Source organism: Typopeltis vanoorti, chromosome 7 (genome assembly GCF_054136105.1).
Source record: "Typopeltis vanoorti isolate ZY-2024b chromosome 7, IOZ_Tvanoo_1.0, whole genome shotgun sequence".
In the NCBI taxonomy this organism is placed as follows: Eukaryota; Metazoa; Arthropoda; class Arachnida; order Uropygi; family Thelyphonidae; genus Typopeltis; species Typopeltis vanoorti.
In genome coordinates, this window is record NC_143555.1 from 138,403,136 (window position 1) to 138,425,799 (window position 22,664).

Consider the following 22,664-nt stretch of genomic DNA (forward strand, 5'->3'; position numbering starts at 1 on the left):
CAGAAGTAAAACACTTGACCAAAGACTAGAGACCGCAGATATGAGAGTCCTGAGAAAGATTAGAGGCGTGAACAGATGGCATCAATGGCAATATCATATTAAAAATGAGGATATTAGGAAAGAACTTGACATTGTCAGCATCCAGGAATGCATTAGGAGATAATCTCAGGTGGTATGGTCACTTAAATAGAATGGGAGAGAAAAGATTAGCAAAACAAGTGTTCTCTGCCAGGTTGGCAGGAAAACGACCCAGAGGAAGACCAAGATATAGGTGGATTGATACGGTACAAAGTGCCTTAGACGATAGAAATATAAGATCTGATAATGTTGGAGTCTTGACAAGTAACAGATTGATTTGGAGGAAAGTTGTAGATAGGAAGTTAGTAATGATGTAATTTTTTCATGTAGTACTGTCATATCTTGTACATCCCTTGAGGGTACATGGCAGGAATTTGATGATGATTCACTGACATATAAATTATCAACATATCTAGCATCTTCCTTAAAAGATCTGGTAGGAAAATCTTCCTCTTATATTAAAATTCAATGTACTTCACTTCTAAAATCAAAGATATAAAGCTGAAGAATTCCGATATTATGGCGAGCTTTGATGTTGTGGCACTTTTTACAAATGTTCCAACACAAGATGTTCTCAGCATTTTAAAAAACAAGATCTCTAAAAAGATTTTTGCTCTCCTCTCACACTGTATTAGTGTGGGGTATTTTAAGTTCTAAGAGAAAATTTATAAACAGAACAAAGTTCTGTTTATAAATACATTTTGGAAAATTATGGAGACAACTACCGTGTTTGAGTAAAACTTTAGTTTAATATAAACCAAAATCAACACTAAACGTTTTGACCTTCATATCAAGGTCATCTTCTGGAGCATATACACTATATACAGAGAAACAAGCTGCACTACAATCTACATGGTTTGCTAAAGTTACTGACCAACCATTACAACAATTATTGGCCTGACCTCTGATGAAAAAAAAAAAAAACCTTTACTACATCAATGCTAGAGTCCTATTATTATTATCTATTGGATACAAAATTACATAGGACTGGAGAGCAACATGTTTATATATATATATATGTATATATATACACACACACACACATATATATTAAAAACATGATTATATATATAAATTTCAACTAATTGGTATGGAATAGTTTCCAATACTAGCTGAAGGTTGCTTAAAGTGCTAAAGTAAGCTGGATACTAAGTATTAAGTAGGCTGAATATGTGCCATCCAGATTCTTGGAATTTTCATGCTACTATTATTGTTGATATTAGGGTGGTTAATAATATCAACAGATATAATATAAAAATACCAACAAAAACATTTATGACTTAAAACAATTACTGACCAACAATGGTTGGTCAGTAATTTTAGTAAACCAAGTAGATTGTAGTGCAGCTTGTTTCTCTGCATATATAGTGTATATGCTCTAGAAGATGACCTTGATATGAAGGTTGAAACGTCGAGTGTTGATTTTGGTTTATATTAAACTAAAGTTTTACTCAAACACGGTAGTTGTCTCCATAATTTTCCAAAAAGTATTCTGATCACCGCGTAAGCCTGAAAGAAAGGATTCTGTTTATAAATGCTGTGGAAGGAAAACCTTCCACAGTGATCATACCTGAAAACATCAGTGAAGTGCATGCCATGACCCTTGATGATACATGAATACCAGCCAAAAACATTGTAAAATATCTGGGGATATCCAGAGAACAAGTCGGGGTCATTATCCACCAACATCTGGACATGCAGCTCTCAGCAAAGTGGGTCCCCCAAATGTTTGAATGCCAACCAAACAAGAGAATGTGTGCTGTCATCTCAAGGGATTTTGGATCATTTTGAGAAATCAGATGCAAATTTTTTGGCTTGTATTGTGACTGTTGATGAAACATGGCTTCATCGTTATGACCTAGAGACCAAACAACAGTCAATGGAACGGAGACACACAGGTTCTCCATTGCCAAAGAAGTTCTGAACCCAAAAGTCAGCAGTGAAGGTTCTTGACATTATCTTTTGAGATATGGATGGTGTAATCCAAGTACCTCAAAAAAGGTGAAATTGTTACAGCTGCAGTTCATTCAACAGCTCTGAAAGAATTGAAGGAGGTACCCAAGGAAAAACGCCATGAGAAACTGAGCAGAGGTGTGTTGCTTTTGCAGGACAATGCACCTGCTCACATTGCTCGTGAAACCCAACAGACAATACACAACTTGTGCTTTCAATACCTGCAATACCTGCCCTGTTTGCCAGACCTGGCCCCATCTGACTATTTCCTATTCCTAAATTTAAAGAAACATTAAAGAAGAATTGAAGGAAATACCCAAGGAAAAATGCCATGAGAAACTGAGCATAGGTATGTTGCTTTGGCAGGACAATGCACCTGCTCACACTGCTCGTGAAACCCAACAGACAATACACGACTTGTGCTTTCAATACCTGCAATACCCACCCCTGTTTGCCAGACCTGGCCCCATCTGACCATTTCCTATTCCCAAATTTAAAGAAACATTTGAAAGGAGTAAAATTTACCACAGATGATGAAGTTGTATCTGCAGCTGAGGACTGGTTTTTGCAACAAGGGAAAGACTTTTTTTCTCAGAGGATTGCAAATGATACAGCAGCGTTGTAAAAAGTATAACACTTTGAGGGGGAAATATGTAGAATAATGTGTAAGTTACGTGGTTCTACTTCAATTCCTTCATGGTGATTATCACAACTTTTCAGCATATCCTCACACTTACAACTAATGAGTAATGTAAAACGAATAAGTAAAAAATAAATAAATAAACAAACTACCTTGAAAAAGTGTTGCCTCCCATGAGTTTCACTTATATCTGTTCGCAGATCCCATGTGTAAATCGCTCCTCCTTGATCACCAACATATATTTCTCCTTCATTTGGATGAAGATATACACAATTAACAGGATGGCTTGTCTTGAATAACCTTTGACACTGAATATTTCTTGATCTATGAACAGAGAATCACAGCAGTACTGTAGACACATTTTTTTTTTTTTTTGTATAAGAAAAATAAAAGAAGAAACTGTTGTAAATTTATGATGTCAATACGAAGAGTGTAGCAAACAAGAAAGTGAAAAATAGACGTTTTACATGGGATAGTGGTGGATGAATGCAATGCATTATCAGAGTGTGTACTCCGAACATGAAGTATGTTTATGATATCGTATTAGACTACAGCTATCTTGCTGATGGAGAGGAATCTCCCATGATGCATCTATTGACTGTAAATAATAATAAAGGGCATAAGGAAAGAATACTTCAAGTTATTTATAAAAAATACATTTTTATAACAAACAATTTTAAACAACCATCAATTTTCAGATAGCCAACAAAATAAAACAAGGTTAACTTAAAATTGAAAAGCAAAATGAGTATGTATGTATGTATGTATGTCATTTCTAATAACAAAAGTTATAAACATGTACTTGTATACTTAAAAAAAAGTAAATAATTAAGAATTATTTAAATATGTCTATAAAAACAGACTTGCCTCAAATCCCATATCCTAGCTACACAGTCTTCACCTCCTGTGTACATCCATTTACCATCAGATTGGAAACCTACTCCAGTAACATTTTTTGCAATTCCCTCATAATTTACAACTGGGTTCAGATTGTTTGATGTAATATCATACATACGGATATGTTGAAAGCCTGAAATTTTTCAAAAGAAACAAAATATAAATTAAACTTAATTGTAGCTCGCTTTAATATCATGAGTAAGTTAATTCCATCCTTTCCTTTAAAATGGAAGTCAGCAGGAATTACAATATAATCAAAATGTATTTAAACCAGAAAAAAAAAAAAAAAGAGAAATATAAAAGCTGCTGTAAACAATGACAATAACAAAGATATTCTCTGGGACTAAGCCCCTCCATGTGGAGCACATGTTCATGGTAGAGGGAACTTTCCAGGGATGGCACTAGCTCTTTTCATTCTTCCTCTGTTTCTTTACTTTTCTTCTTGTATTTTTTCCTCTACTTCTCTCGAGTCTTTTTTACTATCCTTTCTTCCAGACCACCATCACTGGGATCCAATGCCCTGGTCCCGTGTTTGCTCTGTGGTATGACTCATGGATATCTGGAAAGGGGGATCCTGGTAGTCTTGCACTACTTTGGCCTTGCAGACCATGTTTTGGATACAACCTACAGGATCTCCTGGAGAAAAACCACCATGCTTCACAGTAAATTCAAAAAAGAAAGACTGTTTTTAAAATCTGCAGTGGCATTCAGAAATCAATCGAATTTAAATAAATACGGATGCATAAAACTTCCTAAAATTTGGGAAACTTTAATTATTAGAGATCTCACGTTACATTCTAGGCCACCTACTAACATCCATAGAGGGTGCACCACCTACATAGGACTTCAGAGTCACCCGTGTGTTTCACTTAGTATTGTATTGTATTTGAGTGTGTTGTTGCAAAAGTTATTTGTAATCCCTGAAGATGGCTCAGTGAGTGAGACAAAATATTGGAAGCATTAAAATTAATTTTAATCCTTTCCCGGTGCTAAAAATATTCCATTAAACCTCCAACATGATGATTTAAATGTCAGAAATATGGACAAGCCCAAACTGCCTGTTGTGGCTCTACTACCTGTAGGAAGATCATCTGGCTTACTCTTGTGCATGTCAGAAGTGGAAAGATGAAAAAAGATATACAAAAAATTAAAACAAAACAAAACATATCATGTCAGGATGCAAAAAGAAAGATAGATGCTACCATACTTGCTCTGAGATCCCTGTATGCTGAGAAGGTAGCAAATAAGAAAATGTCAAAAGCAACTCAAACTCGCATGTCTATTCCACCATCTGATAATTTCACCATATCTGAACTTTATGATCACAAGTGCTTCTCTGTTGAGTGCATCAATCGCATGACTTATAGTCTTACTTCAGAGACAACTCCAAAAATGGCTCCCTGATGAGAACTCACTTGTCAAAAATATTATGGCAAAGATATCACTTAAAGATAAACCACCAGACATCAACACAGAAAAAATGGATACATTGGTAATCACCAAAAGTAAATTAAACTTGCCAAATGACCCTAACACATCAGACTTATTGAATATTTTAACCAAAGGAAGAGATGGACACTGGCAATCCATACTTCCCAAAAACAATTGATAAATATAAACTTGACAAAGGTAAGCCCCAACTTCCTGAAAACCAGACAAGTCTATAAAGCCAAAACAATAGGAATTTTTTTTTATAATGGAACAGTTGTGGATTTCACCAGAATATCCATGATATCAAGATTTTGTTGCAGAAAACACACCTTTCTGTTTCTGTCTACAGGAAGACTCAATGAGGATCCTACCTTAAGGAATTTCACTGTTGTATGCAAGGACAGAACTAGAAGTGGTCCTGCTCATGGAGGAGTAGCTATCCTAGTGGGCAGTCACACTCCTTTCATCATGTCCAACTTCATACTGCACTGGAAGCTGCAGTGATTCGCCTCTCTGTGAGATTTCTTATTATAGTATGTTCAATTTATTGACCACCACCGAGTGCCAAATTAAATGAAATTGATCTTGATAACCTCACCTTGCAATTACCTCAATCCATACTTTTGATGGGTGACTTGAATAGTCACAATACTCTGTGGGGGTAGTGCCAACACAAATATACGAGGTTGAATCATTTAAAGAATAATCTTTGACAATAATTTTCAGAAGGATGAAGAGATGTTGGAAAGGGTCCAAAGGCGAATGACTAAGGTAGTTTCTGACCTCTGGAATGTTGAGTATGAGGAAAGATTGAAAAGATGTAATTTGCAGAGTCTGATGGAGAGAAGGAAGAGGGGAGATATGATAGAGACCTACAAGTTGGTAAGGGGTTGTTATAGGATCAATGGTGGAGAAGTTCTACAGAGAATAGTGGGAGATCAGGGGAGAACCAGAGGTCATCCCTGGAAACTGTATAAGGAAGGTGTGAGTAAGGGAGTGAGAGGCAGGTTTTTTTCGTGCAGAGTTGTGAGTGATTGGAATGCCCTGCCTGAGAGTGTGGTGTCTGCAAGTAGTTTGAATGTGTTTAAGACACGGTATGATGAGATGTGTGTGTAAGATGAAAGGACCTCCTAGATGAGTCTTTGACTCCATGAGGTCTTGTTTTAATAATAATAATAATATAATAATATTGTCAAGCAACAATAATAGCTGGCCTGGTTGGTCGAATGGTTAGCGTATCTGCTCTCTAGCCAAAGGCATGGATGTATGAGATTGTCTGTGAAAATACTAGTGGTAGTGGTGGTCGGCAGTAGATGGCATTGGTGTAGATGATGAAGGTGGTTGGTGGAGTGGTGAAGACAGAGAGTTATAGAGTAGGTGCCCTCCCTCAATGAGTCTTTCGACTCTCTGGAGGTGTTATGTAATAATAATAATAATAACTTCTCTTTTTGAATAATAGACTCAATACTTTCTTCCATATACCTACCCACTCATATTCTGAAATTGATCTTACAATCTGCTCCCCTTCCATTCTTCCACTGCTCATGTGATATGTTGAAGAGAATATATATATGGAAGCAATCACTTTCTGTTCCAGTGCACAGGCTGACTGGAACACTCTTTCTCATTTTGCAAAATTTAATGTTGATATTGTCAGTCAAATGCCTATTAATGAAGCAACAAAGTATATAACAGAGTGCACTGTCCAGGCAGCAACAGCCTCCATTCCCAAGAACATCATCTCGATTTTCATTCTATCCAAAGCCTTGGTAGAACCCAGAATTCCAGAGAGCCAAAAAAAAAAGATCAATGCAGAGCACGGGGTATATTTTGTATAATAGCTTTTAGCTTTTAGACATAACTTAATAGCTTTTAGACATGCTCAGGCCAAAGCATGTTACATGAGATGTCAGAGTCAAAAACAATCATCGATCGAATTTACGTCATCACTTAATCAAATGATTAGTGCAAAAATTGTATGGGATAAAATCCAGAAAATGAAAGGTAAACACAGAATACACTGTTTGTCTACTTTAGACAATAATGGAAATGTCACTGCTAATCCCAAAGCTATTGCATACACTTTGGGATAAAATTTTACCAGAATCTCAGCAACAGCTTCATATTCACAACTTGAATTTTTAATACTGAAAGAGCAACAAGAGAAACAAAGGCTAAATTTTAATAAATTTAGTTTAATACCCCGTGCTCTGCATTGATCTTTTTTTTTTGGCTCTCTGGAATTCTGGGTTCTACCAAGGCTTTGGATAGAATGAAAATCGAGATGATGTTCTTGGGAATGGAGGCTGTTGCTGCCTGGACAGTGCACTCTGTTATATACGTTTGCACCTGACAGTATCTTTACAGGACTGGGATAAGGTAGTACAACACCGGGCAACTCGTTACAAAGGTGGACCAAGCTAACATCACTCCTATCTCAGTATCTCCCATAATGCAAAACACATCTCCTTGCAGATATGTATAAAGTTATGCATTAAGGGAAGGGCCACTACCTAGACTAGTTTCGACCTTTATTGAGGTCTCTTCAGTGGGAGCCAGGCCCAGAAGTGGAGATACCAGGCAGAAGCAATAGCGAGATAATCTTTACCTATAAGAGTTGCCAAAAGGTGTGCTACCTTTTTATTAAATTACTCTGGATTTAGAGAAAGATGTTGAAAGTTTATTTTTTACTTAATTAGACTATAATAAATTTAGTTTAATCCTTTATCCAAGTGTGAGCAAACAAAGTTTGCGCTTGAAAGTATCTTCAGGACTGGGGTAAGGTAGTACACATTGGCAACTCGTTGCAAAGGTGGACCAAGCTAACATCACTCCTATCTCAGTATCTTCCATAATGCAAAACACATCTCCTTGCAGATATGTATAATGTTATGCATTAAGGAAAGGGCCACTACTTAGACTAGTTTCAACCTTTGTAAAAGTGAAATGGGCTCTAAAAATAAGACGATACCGAAAGATCGCCCAACTCAGCGTTGTTCCACTCAATGACAGGCTCACCCCGCCACCAAGAAGAATTTCTCAGCATTGGCTCTATCCAGTGGCAGGCTCACCCCACCACCAAGCAGAGCCATAATCTCAGTGGTGGCTCCACTCAGAAACAGGCAAAAACCTATCCCCAAGCAGAGCCTCTCAGAGCCAGCCCCTCACCGGTTTCGACCTTTATTGAGGTCTCTTCAGTGGAAGCCAGCGCATTATACATTATACATATTACATGCACATTATACATATTTACAAGGAGATGTGTTTTGCATTATGGGAGATACTGAGATAGGAGTGATGTCAGCTTGGTCTACCTTTGCAACGGGTTGCCCGGTGTTGTACTACCTTACCCCAGTCCTGAAGATACTTTCAGGCACAAATTTTGTTTGCTCACACTTGGATAAAGGATTAAACTAAATTTATTATAGTCTAACCAAGTGAAAAATAAACTTTCAACATCTTTCTCTAAATCCAGAATAATTTAATAAAAAGATAGCACACCTTTTGGCAACTCCTATAGGTAAAGATGACCTCGCTATTGCTTCTGCCTGGTATCTCCTCTTCTTGGCCTGGCTCCCACTGAATAGACCTCAATAAAGGTCGAAACTAGTCTAGGTAGTGGCCCTTCCCTTAATGCATAACATTATACATATCTGCAAGGAGATGTGTTTTGCATTATTGGAGATACTGAGATAGGAGTAATGTTAGCTTGGTCCACCTTTGCAACGAGTTGCCCGGTGTTGTACTACCTTACCCAAGTCCTGAAGATACTTTCAGGTGCAAACTTTGTTTTCTCACACTTGGATAAAAAATTAAACTAAATTTATTATAGTCTAACCATGTGAAAAATAAACTTTCAAAGGCTAAATTTTTCTACCAATGGGCTTGAGCCATACAATCAGCCACTTGTTAAGGAGGAACTAAAAAGAGCGCTTTTAATGTCTCACCCTAGTGCAGTAGGACCTGATGACATCCATTATGAAATGATAAAACATCTACCATCATCTTCCACAGATCTCCTTCTCTTAATATACAGCAGAGGAAGAGTTTCTGGATTCTTAGCATAGTCAGTTGTCATTGCTATCCCAAAACCAGGAAATGATCCAACAAAAGCAAATAATTATCGACTTATTGCTGTGACCATCTGTCTTTGTAAGATACTAGAGAAAATGGTTAATGTCAGACTTCTCTGGTATTTAGAAAGCAATGATTTTCTTTCCAATACACAATGCGGCTTTTGTAGACATCGTTCAACTTTAAACCATTTGGTTCATTTAGAAACTTGCATAAAAGATGCATTTCTGAAGCAAGAACATCTAGTGTCAGTTTTCTTTGACATGGAAAAAGCTTATGACACAGCCTGGAGATATGGAATATTAAAAGACCTCTATAACCTGGGTCTCAAAGGACACCTTCCTATATTTATTGAAAACTTTATGTCCAGGTGAACTTTCTAAGTCAGAGTGGGAAGTGCACTTGGCCATATCATCAAGAACAGGGTATTCCCCAAGGCACTATCTTATGTGTGACACTTTTTGCTATCAAAGTCAACTCGATCACTGAACAGCTTCCTCCCACTGTAGACAATACTCTACATGTTGATGACTTCACAATTCACTGTCCCTCTCATAACATGAAAATAACTGAAAGACAACTTCAATTGATTATGTTTCTCTGTGGGCCCTCAGTAATGATTTCAAGTTTTCAACAGAAAAAAAGTGTATGTTCACTCTTGTCAAAAATGTGCTCTTCACCCAGATCCTGAATTAAGAATGGGATGAACTGTTATTCCAGTAGCTACAGAAGCCAAATTCTTGGGACTTGTCTTTGACAGAAAATTTACATTTCTTGCACACATTCATCAATTAAGAGAAAAGTGCAAGAAAGCATTGAACCTCCTTGTGTCACGTGACTAAACACGAGTGCTCATCGTCGCGCCTACGAGGCATGACCAGTCTTCGAAATGGAAGCGTTCTTGGAATAGCGTTATGCGATTAAATTTTGTGTGCGTTTGCAAAAATCGGCATCGGACACTTTTAACATCATACGCGAAGCTTTCCACAATGAAGCGATGTCGAGGGCAAGTGTTTTTCGCTGGCATAAAACTTTTAAGGAAGGAAGGAAAAATGTGTAAGATCTTGAACGTGAGGGAAGACCTTCAACGTCCATCACAGAGACAATGATCAACACAGCAGCGATTATCATCAAGCACGTCAAAAGGAAGCATCCATTGCTGAAGAATGGCTTCTTATTGCAACACGATAATGCAAGGCCACATATTGCTGGTTGTGTAGTGGATGTTTTGCAGAAGAACAACACAGATATCCTACCACACCCTCCATACAGTCCTGATCTCGCACCGTGCGATTTCTGGCTGTTTCCTCAGCTCAAGAAACCACTAAGAGGCTACCATTTCGAAAGCAACAAAGCATGTGTAAAAGCTGCAGAGGCGGTTTTGAAAGAACTCTCAAAAAACGAACTTTAACATGTGCTTAAGTGGACGCAACGTTGGGACAAATGCATCGCATCTCACGGTAGTTACTTCGAAAAAGACCATGTAAATGATGACGATTAAAGGTAATCTGTTTTCTGTATAAATATAGTCTTATTACTTATTGAACAGCCTACGTATAATCCACTATGAAGTGTTACACCTGTTGTACAAAATGAAAACCCTGAATTCCCAGCCACATTGAAATTAAGGGAAATGAGATTGCAGATGCAAGATCAGCTCATACTTTCTGCACGTACTGTTTGACAGTACCATATACAGAACTACAGACAGTTTATAAGATCAAAGTTAATTGCTCAATGACAAACAAATTATATGACATTAAGCCTGAAATTAAGCAATGGTCAACATAGAAAGAGAAGACAGGAAGTTGTTCTTGCTATGCACCACATCTTACACATCTTATTTATTGAGGGTGATGACCTTCCCATGTGTGAAAAATGCAATACATGCCTCACTGTTTGTCATATTTTGACGGAGTGGAAGCACTTTTCACACATGTGAGGGTCATCATGCAATCTGCCTGAGTAAGGAATGAAATTTTTACTTATCTAGCCAAGCGATATACACTCTGGCAGATATTATCAGACTCAGGTAGACTGCATGATGTTTTCAACTTTCTACAAAGAATAATTTGTACAAACACAATTGACTGTAATTTTGTTTATATGTGGATAATGAATTGCTTAACTTAACTTTAGCACATACATATTATTTACTACTTTAATTTTGACTATTTATGTACTGCTGTCGCCTTTGACCTTGTGTATCTGTGTAACCTTGCTGTAATTTTGTTTATATGTAGATACTGCACTGCTTAGCTTGGTTTTTGTACAGCATATTATTCACAATTTTTCTTTGACTGTTTATGTATTGCTGTAACCTTTGCTATGGTGCAGAAAGACTCTTGTTGTTCCTGCACCAATAAACTATAAACCAACCAACCAACCCTGAGACTAAGAAATAATTCCAAAATTCTTTAGGTGTAGATGGGCATTATTGAAAAGGCATAATTCTTGAATGTCTATAGATTGAAAACACCTAAGGAGAATAAATATATAACTTTGGTAATTATATTTTACTTAGTATTTAATCACCTATCTCAATGATATCATCATCATCAGAAGTCAACAACAACAACAAAATATAGAGGAAAGAACCTCCAGAGAAAAGAGGCAGATGAAATAAATGAGTAAGAGGAGAAGCAGGTTCAGTGTCTTTGGCAAATGAAAATGGATTTTGGGCAGCCCAACTGCAAGCAGAAGAAATCTGCTTCTCCTTTACTGCATTTATTTCATCTATTTCTATCCTCTAGAACAGCTTTCCTCATGAAGTATTTCCCAACAATTACAACCTCCAAGAATTCTACAGACCGCAATACAGCAGTTTCACCATGCTGTTTTTTTATTATTTTTTTTTTTTGGGGTGGGGGGGGTTCTCTATTGCAAGATTTGTTAAACAGATATGTTAAAGGCTGAAACATTCGCTTAAAATGTGGTGATATGTCATCGATCCGCCATCTTAAATACATCAATTTCAATAAATACATTATCACCATATATATATTAGGGTTACCAAGTAATTTTATAAGTTTGGTTATTTAACTCCTAATCCCAAGTATGCAAACAATTAAGTTTGTGCCTGAAACATAGTTCAAGTCTAAAGATAGTACAACACCAGGGCAACTCATTGTAAAGGTGGGTAAAGCTCTGATCACTATTCTTAGTATTTTCCCATAATGTAAAGCACATCTCACTAAAAGATGTATACAGCAATGCATTATGGGTGGGGTCACTACCCAGACCGGTTTCAACCTTTTTTTGAGGTCTCCTCAGTGAGTAGCTAGACCCTAAATACCAAGGTTTTAGTAATATACCCACCTTTACAATGAGTTGCCCTGGTGTTGTACCATCTTTAGACTTGAACTATGTTTCAGGTGCAAACTTAATTGTTTGCATACTTGGGATTAGGAGTTAAATAACCAAGCTTATAAAATTACTTGGTAACCCTAATATACAGTATCCTATCCCCAAGTTAAAAAATTAATTACATCTATATATCTCCCCCAGAGATTCTTATTAAAAATAAAAACATTGCAGCAACTTCTATAGGTAAAGTTGATAAGGCTCTGTATTACTAAAACCTTGGTATTTAGGGTCTAGCTACTCACTGAGGAGACCTCAAAAAAGGTTGAAACCGGTCTGGGTAGTGACCCTACCCATGATGCATTGCTGTATACATCTTTTAGTGAGATGTGCTTTACATTATGGGAAAATACTAAGAATAGTGATCAGAGATTTACCCACCTTTACAATGAGTTGCCCTGGTGTTGTACCATCATTAGACTTGAACTATGTTTCAGGCACAAACTTAATTGTTTGCATACTTGGGATTAGGAGTTAAATAACCAAGCTTATAAAATTACTTGGTAACCCTAATATACAGTATCCCCAAGTTAAAAAATTAATTACACACACACACATATATATATATGTGTGTGTGTGTGTAATTAATTTTTAGGGTATCCTATCATCGCATCCAACTGAAAGTGCTTCACAGTGGACTACCTGTCATACTCACCGAATGTGACCCTTAGGGTGATACGAAGGATAACATGTAAAAACTGCCATTGCCATCCAATGCACTGAATGCAGAGTTATGGGCATTGACTAGAACACAGACCTGCACAAAAACATTCAGAATCAAGGCTCACAATATGGGTTTCCATAGGACAGCAATATGCAAGTCTCACATTACCTGAACCAACATGCAGCATCATCTTCAATGGTACAAAGTGTGTATACAATAGGATGTGGAAGCATGGAAAGCTGTGTTATGGAATGAGTCTATGCAATTTCTATGGAACTGACTATTTGTCAGTTACACAGAAACACCACAAAGTAAGAAGCATTGCATTGTTCAAATTTTTCAGATACCTCTCTAAGTTCAATGTTAGTGACACCACAAACAGATGTCCAATGCCAAACTACGAAAAACAAGATCATACCATCCCACTACCACCTCCAAATTTCATAATTGGAGTTATGCACTCTGGTAAGAGATGTTCACTAGGCATCTGCCACATCCATACCAGTCCATATGCTTCGTAGAGGGTGTAGCATGATTTGTCACTCCATAATACAACTTTCCAAGCTCCCATGTCCCATTGTACATGCTCTTTGCACACTGAAGATGACTCTGCATGTTGGTTCAGGTAATTTGGGGCTTGCATATTGCAATCCTACAATGGAAACTTATCTTGCAAGTCTCTGTTCTGAGTATTTTTGTACAGATTCATGTTCCAGTTGATGCCTGGAACTCTGCATTAAATCTATTGGGTGACAAATGGTGATGCTTACATATTATCCTTTGTAGCACACTATGGTCACATTTAGTGAGGTGTGGTATGTTGTCCACTGCAGGTAGCACTCGCAGCTGACTTACTGCAGTTCCATCTCAGTATAGTATCACTGACTGTTGACCTGGGATGGCCTAATCTGTCAACAATTTGTCAAACAGATAAGCCTACAACATGGCATCCTATCATAATGCTTCTTTCAAAATCTGTTAGTTCCCCCCCTCTGGCAGCCATTTCACCCAGACACAAATGCACTGACTTGGGACCATCATGTTCCTCCAATTTATACTGGCTACAAACACGTGACTCATTACATGGCACAAATGGGGGTGTCTGTTGACATCTTTCCAAGCAGCGTATGCAATATTTAGGTGAAACTTTTTACTAGAAAAGAAAAATCTGATTTAATATGCAGAACAATACCATACATACAAAAAATACAATACCAGAAACAAAACACATCACAACCATTGCATCCTCAGCTTCAAAAAAAAACTAGAATTTCTCTTTTGCTCAAGATGTTACTTCACCCCTGAACGACTGTTAACATTATACAAATTGCAAATCCAACCAGCTATTGAATATTGTTCCTACATATGGGGTGGGGTCCCCCAAAAGCTCTCTCAATATGCTTGACTCAATACAGAGGAGAACAATTAGACTTATTAATGACCCATCTCTTACCAACTCTCTCATCCCACTTTCACACAGACATTTGGTTTCTGCAGTATATATATATTCTACAAATACAGGGTGTCCCAAAATTCATGCAAGATTTAAATTTAGTGCCATTTGTGCAGTAAAGTGTTGCCAACGAGAAAAAAATGACAGCGTGACAGCTGACAGTTCGGGGTTATTAAAAACGGAGCGCTACACGAAAGAACAACGCATTTTCCTTGTTGAGCAATATTTTAAAAATAATGAAGGTTTGGCAGCTACAGTTCGCAATTTTCGTACAAAATATGGTCGGAATAGTGATTTAACTTCATCAACTGTGAAAAGATTAATTAAAATAATTCAAGGAAACTGGATCAATTAGTGATCTTATACACTCTGGCCGTCCTTCAACAAGTCGTTCAACAGAAAACAATGACGCAGTTCGTGAGAGTGTTGCTGAGAGTCCAGGAACATCAATTCAGCACCGTGGTCTTGAATTGGGCATTTCAAGAAGCTCTCTACAGCGTATTCTCACGAAAGATTTGCATCTTTATGCTTACAAAGTTCAATTGACTCAAGAACTGAAACCTACTGACCACACACAGCGAAGAGAGTTCATTGAATGGATTATGGAACAACAACAAGTGGATGCTTATTTTTCGAACAAAATCATCTTCAGCGATGAGGCTCTTTTTCATCTTGATGGCTTCGTTAATCGACAAAATTGTCGCATTTGGTGGTTCAGAAAATCCACGAGTGATTGTTGAGAAACAAATGCATCCACAACGTGTCACTGTTTGGTGCGGATTTTGGGCTGGAGGCATCATCGGTCCATTCTTCTTCGAAAATGCAGCTGGTAAGGCAATAACAGTTAATGGTGCTCGCTATTGCGACATGATAATCCAGTTTTTTGTGCCTGAATTGCAAGATATGGATGTGGACGACATGTGGGTTCAACAAGACGGTGCCATATGCCATACAGCCAGAAACAATTCAATTACTGCACGAGTCATTTCCTGGTTGTGTAATTTCCCATTTTGATGATCAGAATTGGCCGCCCAGATCATGTGACTTAACGCGTTGGACTTTTTTCTTTGGGGTTTTTTGAAGTCTAAGGTTTATGGCGACATGCCCACGACCACCCACACCTTGAAGGAGGAAATTGAGCACTGTATCAACGAAATTCAGCCACATTTATGCAAAACCGTCATGGAAAATTTTGACAAAAGAGTGCGTATGTGCCAGAAAAACTGTGGAGGCCATTTACCCGATATGCTATTCCATGCATAACCCTATACTGTATACTTTATGAATCAATAAGAAATTATAATTTTTAATTAAAAACCTGTTTTCTATCAAAATTACTTCTTGCATGAATTTTGGGATACCCTGTATTTCAATGGGAAATGCTCATCTGAAATAACATCAATAATTCCTCCACTCTGTACTAAGCTCGTTGGAACTCGTGCAGCTGCTGCCCAATATCCCTTCACAGTACACCTAGAAACAAACAGAACAAATTTCTTTTCCTCCTCCTTCATCCCTACAACTGCTGCACTGTGGAACAGCCCTCCCCTGCTGTGTTCCCCAAGGAATACAATTTACAGTCATTTAAATCAAATGTAAATAAGTTCCTCCTTTCCCAACAAACATCTTGTGTATGGGCACAACATTAAAAAAAAAAAAAAATACAGTTTCCGAACATCTGTTCTGGAATTTGTTTGCTCTAGAAATTTTAAAACAAAATTAAACACTCACCTGCTGCAGCCAACAGCTGACCATTAGGAGTAATTTCTAATGCATTGATTTGCTAAGATTGAAATTGGTTAAGGAAAACAAAGTCTTATTTCAAACAAAATAATAATTTAAAAGTATTCTAAATTTCATTTAAATGATTGTTTATGCCAATTTATGTAATTTTAAACTTTTATAAGTCCAACCACAACTATGAAAATAATATTTTGACACTGTAAAAGTAAAAATAATATTTCTGATTTTCATTTTCTTCTAAGAAAATACTGTTAACTCATGCAATATATATATTTAAATATTGTATACATACTAATACATATATATATATATATATTGTATACAATATACAAAAATTTATGAATTACAACCTTAAAGTAATTTGTAAATTTTTTCACAAGCTTGTAAACAAATGCTCTGGTATCTTTTGCTCCATGAGCAAGATTTTTTTAAGGATAAGAATAGTACTATGGGTGTACAAATAGTACATTTATTATTGTGACACCTCTAGACCCCAGATGTAAAATTAAAAAGATGCTGATTCATAAAATGTATTTTAATAATAATTAGTAATATTTTAGCAGCTTAATTACTTTTGGGCTACCAGAATCCAGAAGGCTAAAAAAAACTTTTATAACATACAGAACACATTCTTGTTACATTGGAACTTATCATCCCTTCTTTTTTTACAAACTGTTCCAGTTTGTAAAAAAAGAAGTTCCTGTTTATATGTTCCAGTCCAAAAAAATAGCTGACAACTGTTAATAGTAAGTCTTCCATTAATATACTCATTTTTATGCACTTGCATAAAAATGAGTATATTAAAATTAATACACCAATAGTGGTGGTAACTTTTTTTTTTCCATCATTAATACATTACATCGGTAGCTTCCTCAGAATCCAAAAAAGTAGGCTTTCTCTTTCACTTAAGATGCTGTTTCACACCCACGCATCTAACTCTAGACAAATCTCAAATCCACCTATTGTTAGAATACCAATTATATATTTGTCATGCCATTATAAAAATTCTTGATGCTGTCAGAGGAGTGCAATTTGACTCGTTGATAACTCGCTGCATTTCAGCCTGTCTCGCAGGAGCAGTTTCAGCAGTGTCTATTCTAAAGGTACTTCAAAAGTCACTTCTTCACTGAACTGACAACCATCATTACTCCATTTTCTGTAGGACCTGTTAAAACAAGAACGGCAACTGCCAAGCATCCTTTTTTAGTGCAAACACACTGAACCTGCTTCTCTTCTTATTTTATCTACCTCTATCACAGCCTTTCTCATGAACTATTCCCAAATTCAGAACACACGCAATTTACAGACAAAAAATACTAGTTGTGGTTGTGGTGGGGGTGGGCGGTGGATGGCGTAGATGGAGATGATTCGTAGTAGAGGTTCGGTGTAATAGTTGAGACAGCTGTAGGTGTCCTCCCGCGATGAGTCTTCGGACTCCCTGGAGGTGTCACGAATAATAACTACTTCCTGCAACTTTTATATATATATAAGTTATATAAAATTATAAAGGTTATATATATTATAACCGGACAAATCTTCGATGACAATCATCTTGTAAAAGGATACCGATCCTTGATGTTGTACAGTTCTTAAACACAGTCCACTGTGTGCTTGCCAGAAATGAATAGCATGATCATAACCACCGGTTGCTAAAATCACTTGTTCAGCAGCTGGAGGTTCCGAACCCATAATTACATAACTTCACTTGTATATGTAACAAACGTCGCTTTCTATTAATTGTGATCAATATGTTAACGTTCTTGGAATTTTCACTCTTAACTGCAAAGAAAATAAATAAACCTATATGGTAAGGATGAATAAGGCATCGTCAAGTAGTGATTCTTATATACAAAAAGAAGAAAGGAATGAATATAATTCATACATTCCCATTTCGGTAGGAGTAAAAAAAAAAATCATCCAACACTACTTAGTTCATACATCTCCAAAAACCTGAAATGGATATGTTAACGGTATGAAATATCAGATATTTAAATTACAATTATAAACCCACAAAAGAGCATTTTTGTTAGTTGATATATTATGTTATAGAGTTGAATAGCTTTATCGTATTATATATATATATATATATATATTAGGCAATGAGGAGACAACAAGGGCTAGCTATTTCCGTGTCGTTTCACATTTTCGCCGATTCATTGTTTTAGTTGTCTACGGCATGATATATCACGAAGCTCTGGAAAATAATAATAATTTTAAATATAGTAATTATTTTTTTATTATAGCCCCCTTCATCGTCTTCATTGCAAGGATTCCTGGCATTTACGTAGAAGATGTCTAAATTTAGTGGGGTGTTACAGCTTACAGATTTAAACGACTTTATAACTCCTTCTCAAGTCAGTCGTGTTTGTAATAATCGAATGGAAAATTATATTTAATTAAACAATAATAACTTAAATAAAGGTATTGAACAGTAACGTAGCTATAATTTCCTTTCTCGCTATAGCATGTTTTAGGTGGTCGTTTCCTTTCAGTGGATCCACTCTCACCTTTTATCCCAGTGCATTGCTTGGTGTGGTAGTACGCCTCTGGTCTTTAATTATTTAGTAACAGTTTGAAAATGCGCGGTTTGTGAATATGTCGATGTCTTGAAAAAATATTTTAAGGAATGAAGGAAGGGATTACTAAAAGATTTATAAATTTGTTTACTTGAATATATGGGTGATAAGAAAACATTAAACAGATTACAAAGATCAGTGAATAAGACTATTTCAGGAGTTTTGAATGTAGAGTATAAGGATAGATTGAAAGAATGTGCTCTGCAGACTAGATAAAATAGGTGAAAAGTTGATGAAAAGGGCCTGTAAGATAGATGCCCCAAACAATAGGTGGCTGGAGAATGAAGCCATCCCTAGAAACTGTGTAAGAGGGCATGTGAATAGGAAGTGAAAAGTGGTTTTTTTTTTTTGAATGGATGATGAATGAGTAGAATATGTTAATGTCCTCACATTTTGTTTGTTCAAAGTGAAGAATGATATGTATTATGGTCTGCAGAGAGCTTTGCCTCCTATACTTATGACTCCATGGAGGTCTGCAAATAATACTAAATCTTCAGAAAGGAAAGAATTACTGAGTTTTAATTTCTTTTCTGGATGGATATTAGTAAAGGATAGCAGTCTGACTCTTTGATAAACATGTTTTATATGTGTAAAACAAAATCATGCAATATACCATATATGCGGTTTGTGGATGAGGTTGAATGGTGCAAACGTAGAGTTGTAGAGTTGGTGCCCTGCCTCGATGAGACGTTGGACTCCCTGTAGGTGTCAAATAATAATAATATATATATATATATACACACACACATACAGGGTGGCTCATAAGTCATAATAAAAATAATAAATAAAAAAAGTTATGTAATATTTAAACCACTTTGGGAAGACTTATGGGCCTGCCATGCATATATATATATATATATTGTATTACATGGTTTTACATATAAATGTAAAACTATATAAAAACAAGACATTTCTATATACTTCTAGACTACTTTGGATAATATATTTATTTTTTAATTTAACTCTCTCTTTGTTTAAGTTATTGAGAATTTAATTCAGTCGGAATTTATTTAATTGAAAACAACCATGACAACACATACACAATAGAGATTGCTTTACTTGGAGTTGCTTAAGGGTCAAAGCTAGATAACTGAGAAGAAACCATCATATAGCTTGTAAGAAACGTAGAGAACTTTTTACCGAATATATGTAAACTATCCTGCTAGTTAGCATCCAACAGGATACAAAACAAATGAGGATAGGATTATAGTTTGGAACTTAGCTGACCAGAACACATATTCTGTATCTGCTTAAAAAATGTCTTTTAAGTGTTTTGTTTGATAGGGTTGTCTAGTTAAACAAGGCCCTGCTATTTTTTACCAGGGAAGTAGTGAACAGCAAATGGTCAGCAGCTGGAACAAGAGGTGGACTTAGCAGAGAAATGACAGACAAAACCACATTGACGTAATTGTTGTTACCAAAAAAGAAGAAAAATAAAACAGGTGAGATAATTCTAAATAACAACCATAAGTTGATATATTCAGAAAATAGTGAACAGGAAAAGGAATAGTTATAATAATCATTCCTTTATAGAGAGAGAGAGAGAGAGAAACAAAAAAAAAAAAAAACCTCATGAATAGCTGGCCATTTTAATAGAGTAATTCAGGAAAATTTGATAATGGCAAATTGAACATTGAGATTTGTGTTCTTATAGAGTATCAATCACACATAGAAGGTTTAAGAAAGAAAGAAATATTTTTGAGCTGATAGCTGATAAAAATATAGTTCTCACTGGAAACCTGAATAGCAGAGTAGGCAATGAATACCAGGCATTGAAATGTTTTGCAAAAATATGTAGAAAGAGCAAAGCTAATAATAATAATTGTAACTATCTGATGGATTTCTGTTCAAGACATGGATTAGTCATTACCGACAACATTTTCCAGCATAAAGTTGTACATGTATTGGTAAACATTGAGAAATTACAAGAAACAGGAAAAGTCATTATGTTACCACTGACTGTGATATCTTAAACTGGTTCAGGATGCAAGAGTATACAATGCAAGATGCAAGAGAAATACAAAGTGATTGTTACCATTCAGTTATGACACGAATAAAAATAAGTATCAATCACCTTGGAAAGAAAAATATGTAAAAAAGTTTTAAAAAGAATCAAAGTTGGGCAGTTTCAAAGATGAAAGCTATAGACCCAAATATAGAAATATTACTTGTCGAAAGTTTTTTATTTGCTTATACTATAAATTAAAGATGCAAGGAAATTATATTCTTTGTTTAATTCTTTAGCCAAGTGTAAGCAAAGGTTGCATTTGAAGTATCTTTACAACTGAGCTACTTGCATTTAGAGGCTAATGACTTCACATCAATTCCCTTAGTATCCTATAATGCAAAACACACCTCCTTTCAGATGTGTATGATTCTATGTATTATAGAAAGGGCCATTACCTAGACCGGTTTCAATCTTTATTGAGGTCTCATCAGTGGGAGCTATAGTAATTTAATAATCAGGTGATACACCTTTTCACTACTTGTATACGGGAAATATATGACTCTCTATATTGCTTCAGCCTTCGTATCTCTTCTGGGTATGGCGTCCACAGATGAGACCTCAATAAAGGTCAAAATTGGTCCAGGTAGTGGTCCTTCCCATAATGCATAGCATTATGTATGTCTGAAAAGTGAGTGCTTTGAATTATAGGCTACTAAGGTAATTGATATGAAGTCATTAGCCTCCACATACAAGTAGCCCAGTTGTGAAGATACTTCACATGCAAACTTTGTTTGCTCATACTTGTATAAAAAATTAAACCAAGAATATAATAATCCTTTCCTTTAGTGTTATACAGTGATCAGCATTCATTTTTGCCAGCCTGATTGGCCGAGTGGTTAGTGTATCTGCTCTCCAGCCAAAAGGTGCAGGTTTGAATCCTGCTGTGGGCATGGATGTTTGTGATTTTCTGTGAAAATTCTAGTGATGGTGGTGGGTAGTAGATCGTGTTGGTGTAGATGATGATAGTTGTGGTTTGCTGTAGTTGGTGGATTGAGTGGTGGAGACTGAGAGCTGTAGAGTAGGTTCCCTCCCTCAATTAGTCTTTGGACTCCTTGAAGATGTAATAATAATAATAATAAAAATTCAGTAAATTATGGAGATTACAACCATGTTAGGAATAATTATTTTAATTTCCCAATGTTTCGACCTTCATCTGGAGTATACAAAGACAAGCTGATTGAAAGTTTATTTTACACTTGGTTAGACTATAATAAATTTAGTTTAATCCTTTATCCAAGTGTGAGCAAACAAAGTTTGCACCTGAAAATATCTTCAGGACTGGGGTAAGGTAGTACAACACTGGGCAACTCGTAGCAAAGGTAGACTACCTTACCCAGTCCTGAAGATATTTTCAGGCGCAAACTTTGTTTGCTCACACTTGGATAAAGGATTAAACTAAATTTATTATAATGAGCTATATTACATTTCAAATAGAAGTGACATATACCAAAGTGACAATATTTGATCAACTGTTATTCTGCTGGCATGATCTCTAGTAGGAAAAAAAAGAAATAAAACACTACATCAAAGCTATATTCTATTTATAACATTACCAGAGAACAAATTCATATAATTAGTTTTAATACAGCAAAATTGATGGCCTAATCAATAATTTAACATAAGTGTTTGTTATATTACATCTGTGATCCTAGATTACTACAGTCCTAATTATAATTAGCTCTTAGATCAAAAGGTTATGTGGGTAGAATATATGCCATCTGTATTCTTGGGATTTTTAGACCACCATTATTGTTAAGATTAGGGTGGTAGATAAGAATTTCACA

At 36.1% G+C, this 22,664-nt stretch overlaps 2 protein-coding genes across 2 annotated transcripts in view; one reads left to right on the forward strand and one right to left on the reverse strand.

Moving 5' to 3' along the window:
* Positions 1–18,197, reverse strand: part of Lst8 (MTOR associated protein, LST8) — a 59,166-nt gene extending 40,969 nt beyond the window's left edge. The window contains exons 1-4 of the mRNA XM_090395499.1: positions 17,863–18,197; positions 16,285–16,336; positions 3,539–3,701; positions 2,824–2,995 (exon numbers count right to left, since the gene is read on the reverse strand). Coding sequence (XP_090251625.1) covers positions 2,824–2,995; positions 3,539–3,701; positions 16,285–16,336; positions 17,863–17,985 — 510 coding nt within the window. The 5' untranslated portion in view covers positions 17,986–18,197. The remainder of the gene's footprint in view (positions 1–2,823; positions 2,996–3,538; positions 3,702–16,284; positions 16,337–17,862) is intronic.
* A 281-nt stretch (positions 18,198–18,478) lies between these two features.
* Positions 18,479–22,664, forward strand: part of LOC150105116 (cytosolic Fe-S cluster assembly factor narfl) — a 98,445-nt gene continuing 94,259 nt past the window's right edge. The window contains exon 1 of the mRNA XM_090396162.1: positions 18,479–18,650. Coding sequence (XP_090252288.1) covers positions 18,588–18,650 — 63 coding nt within the window. The 5' untranslated portion in view covers positions 18,479–18,587. The remainder of the gene's footprint in view (positions 18,651–22,664) is intronic.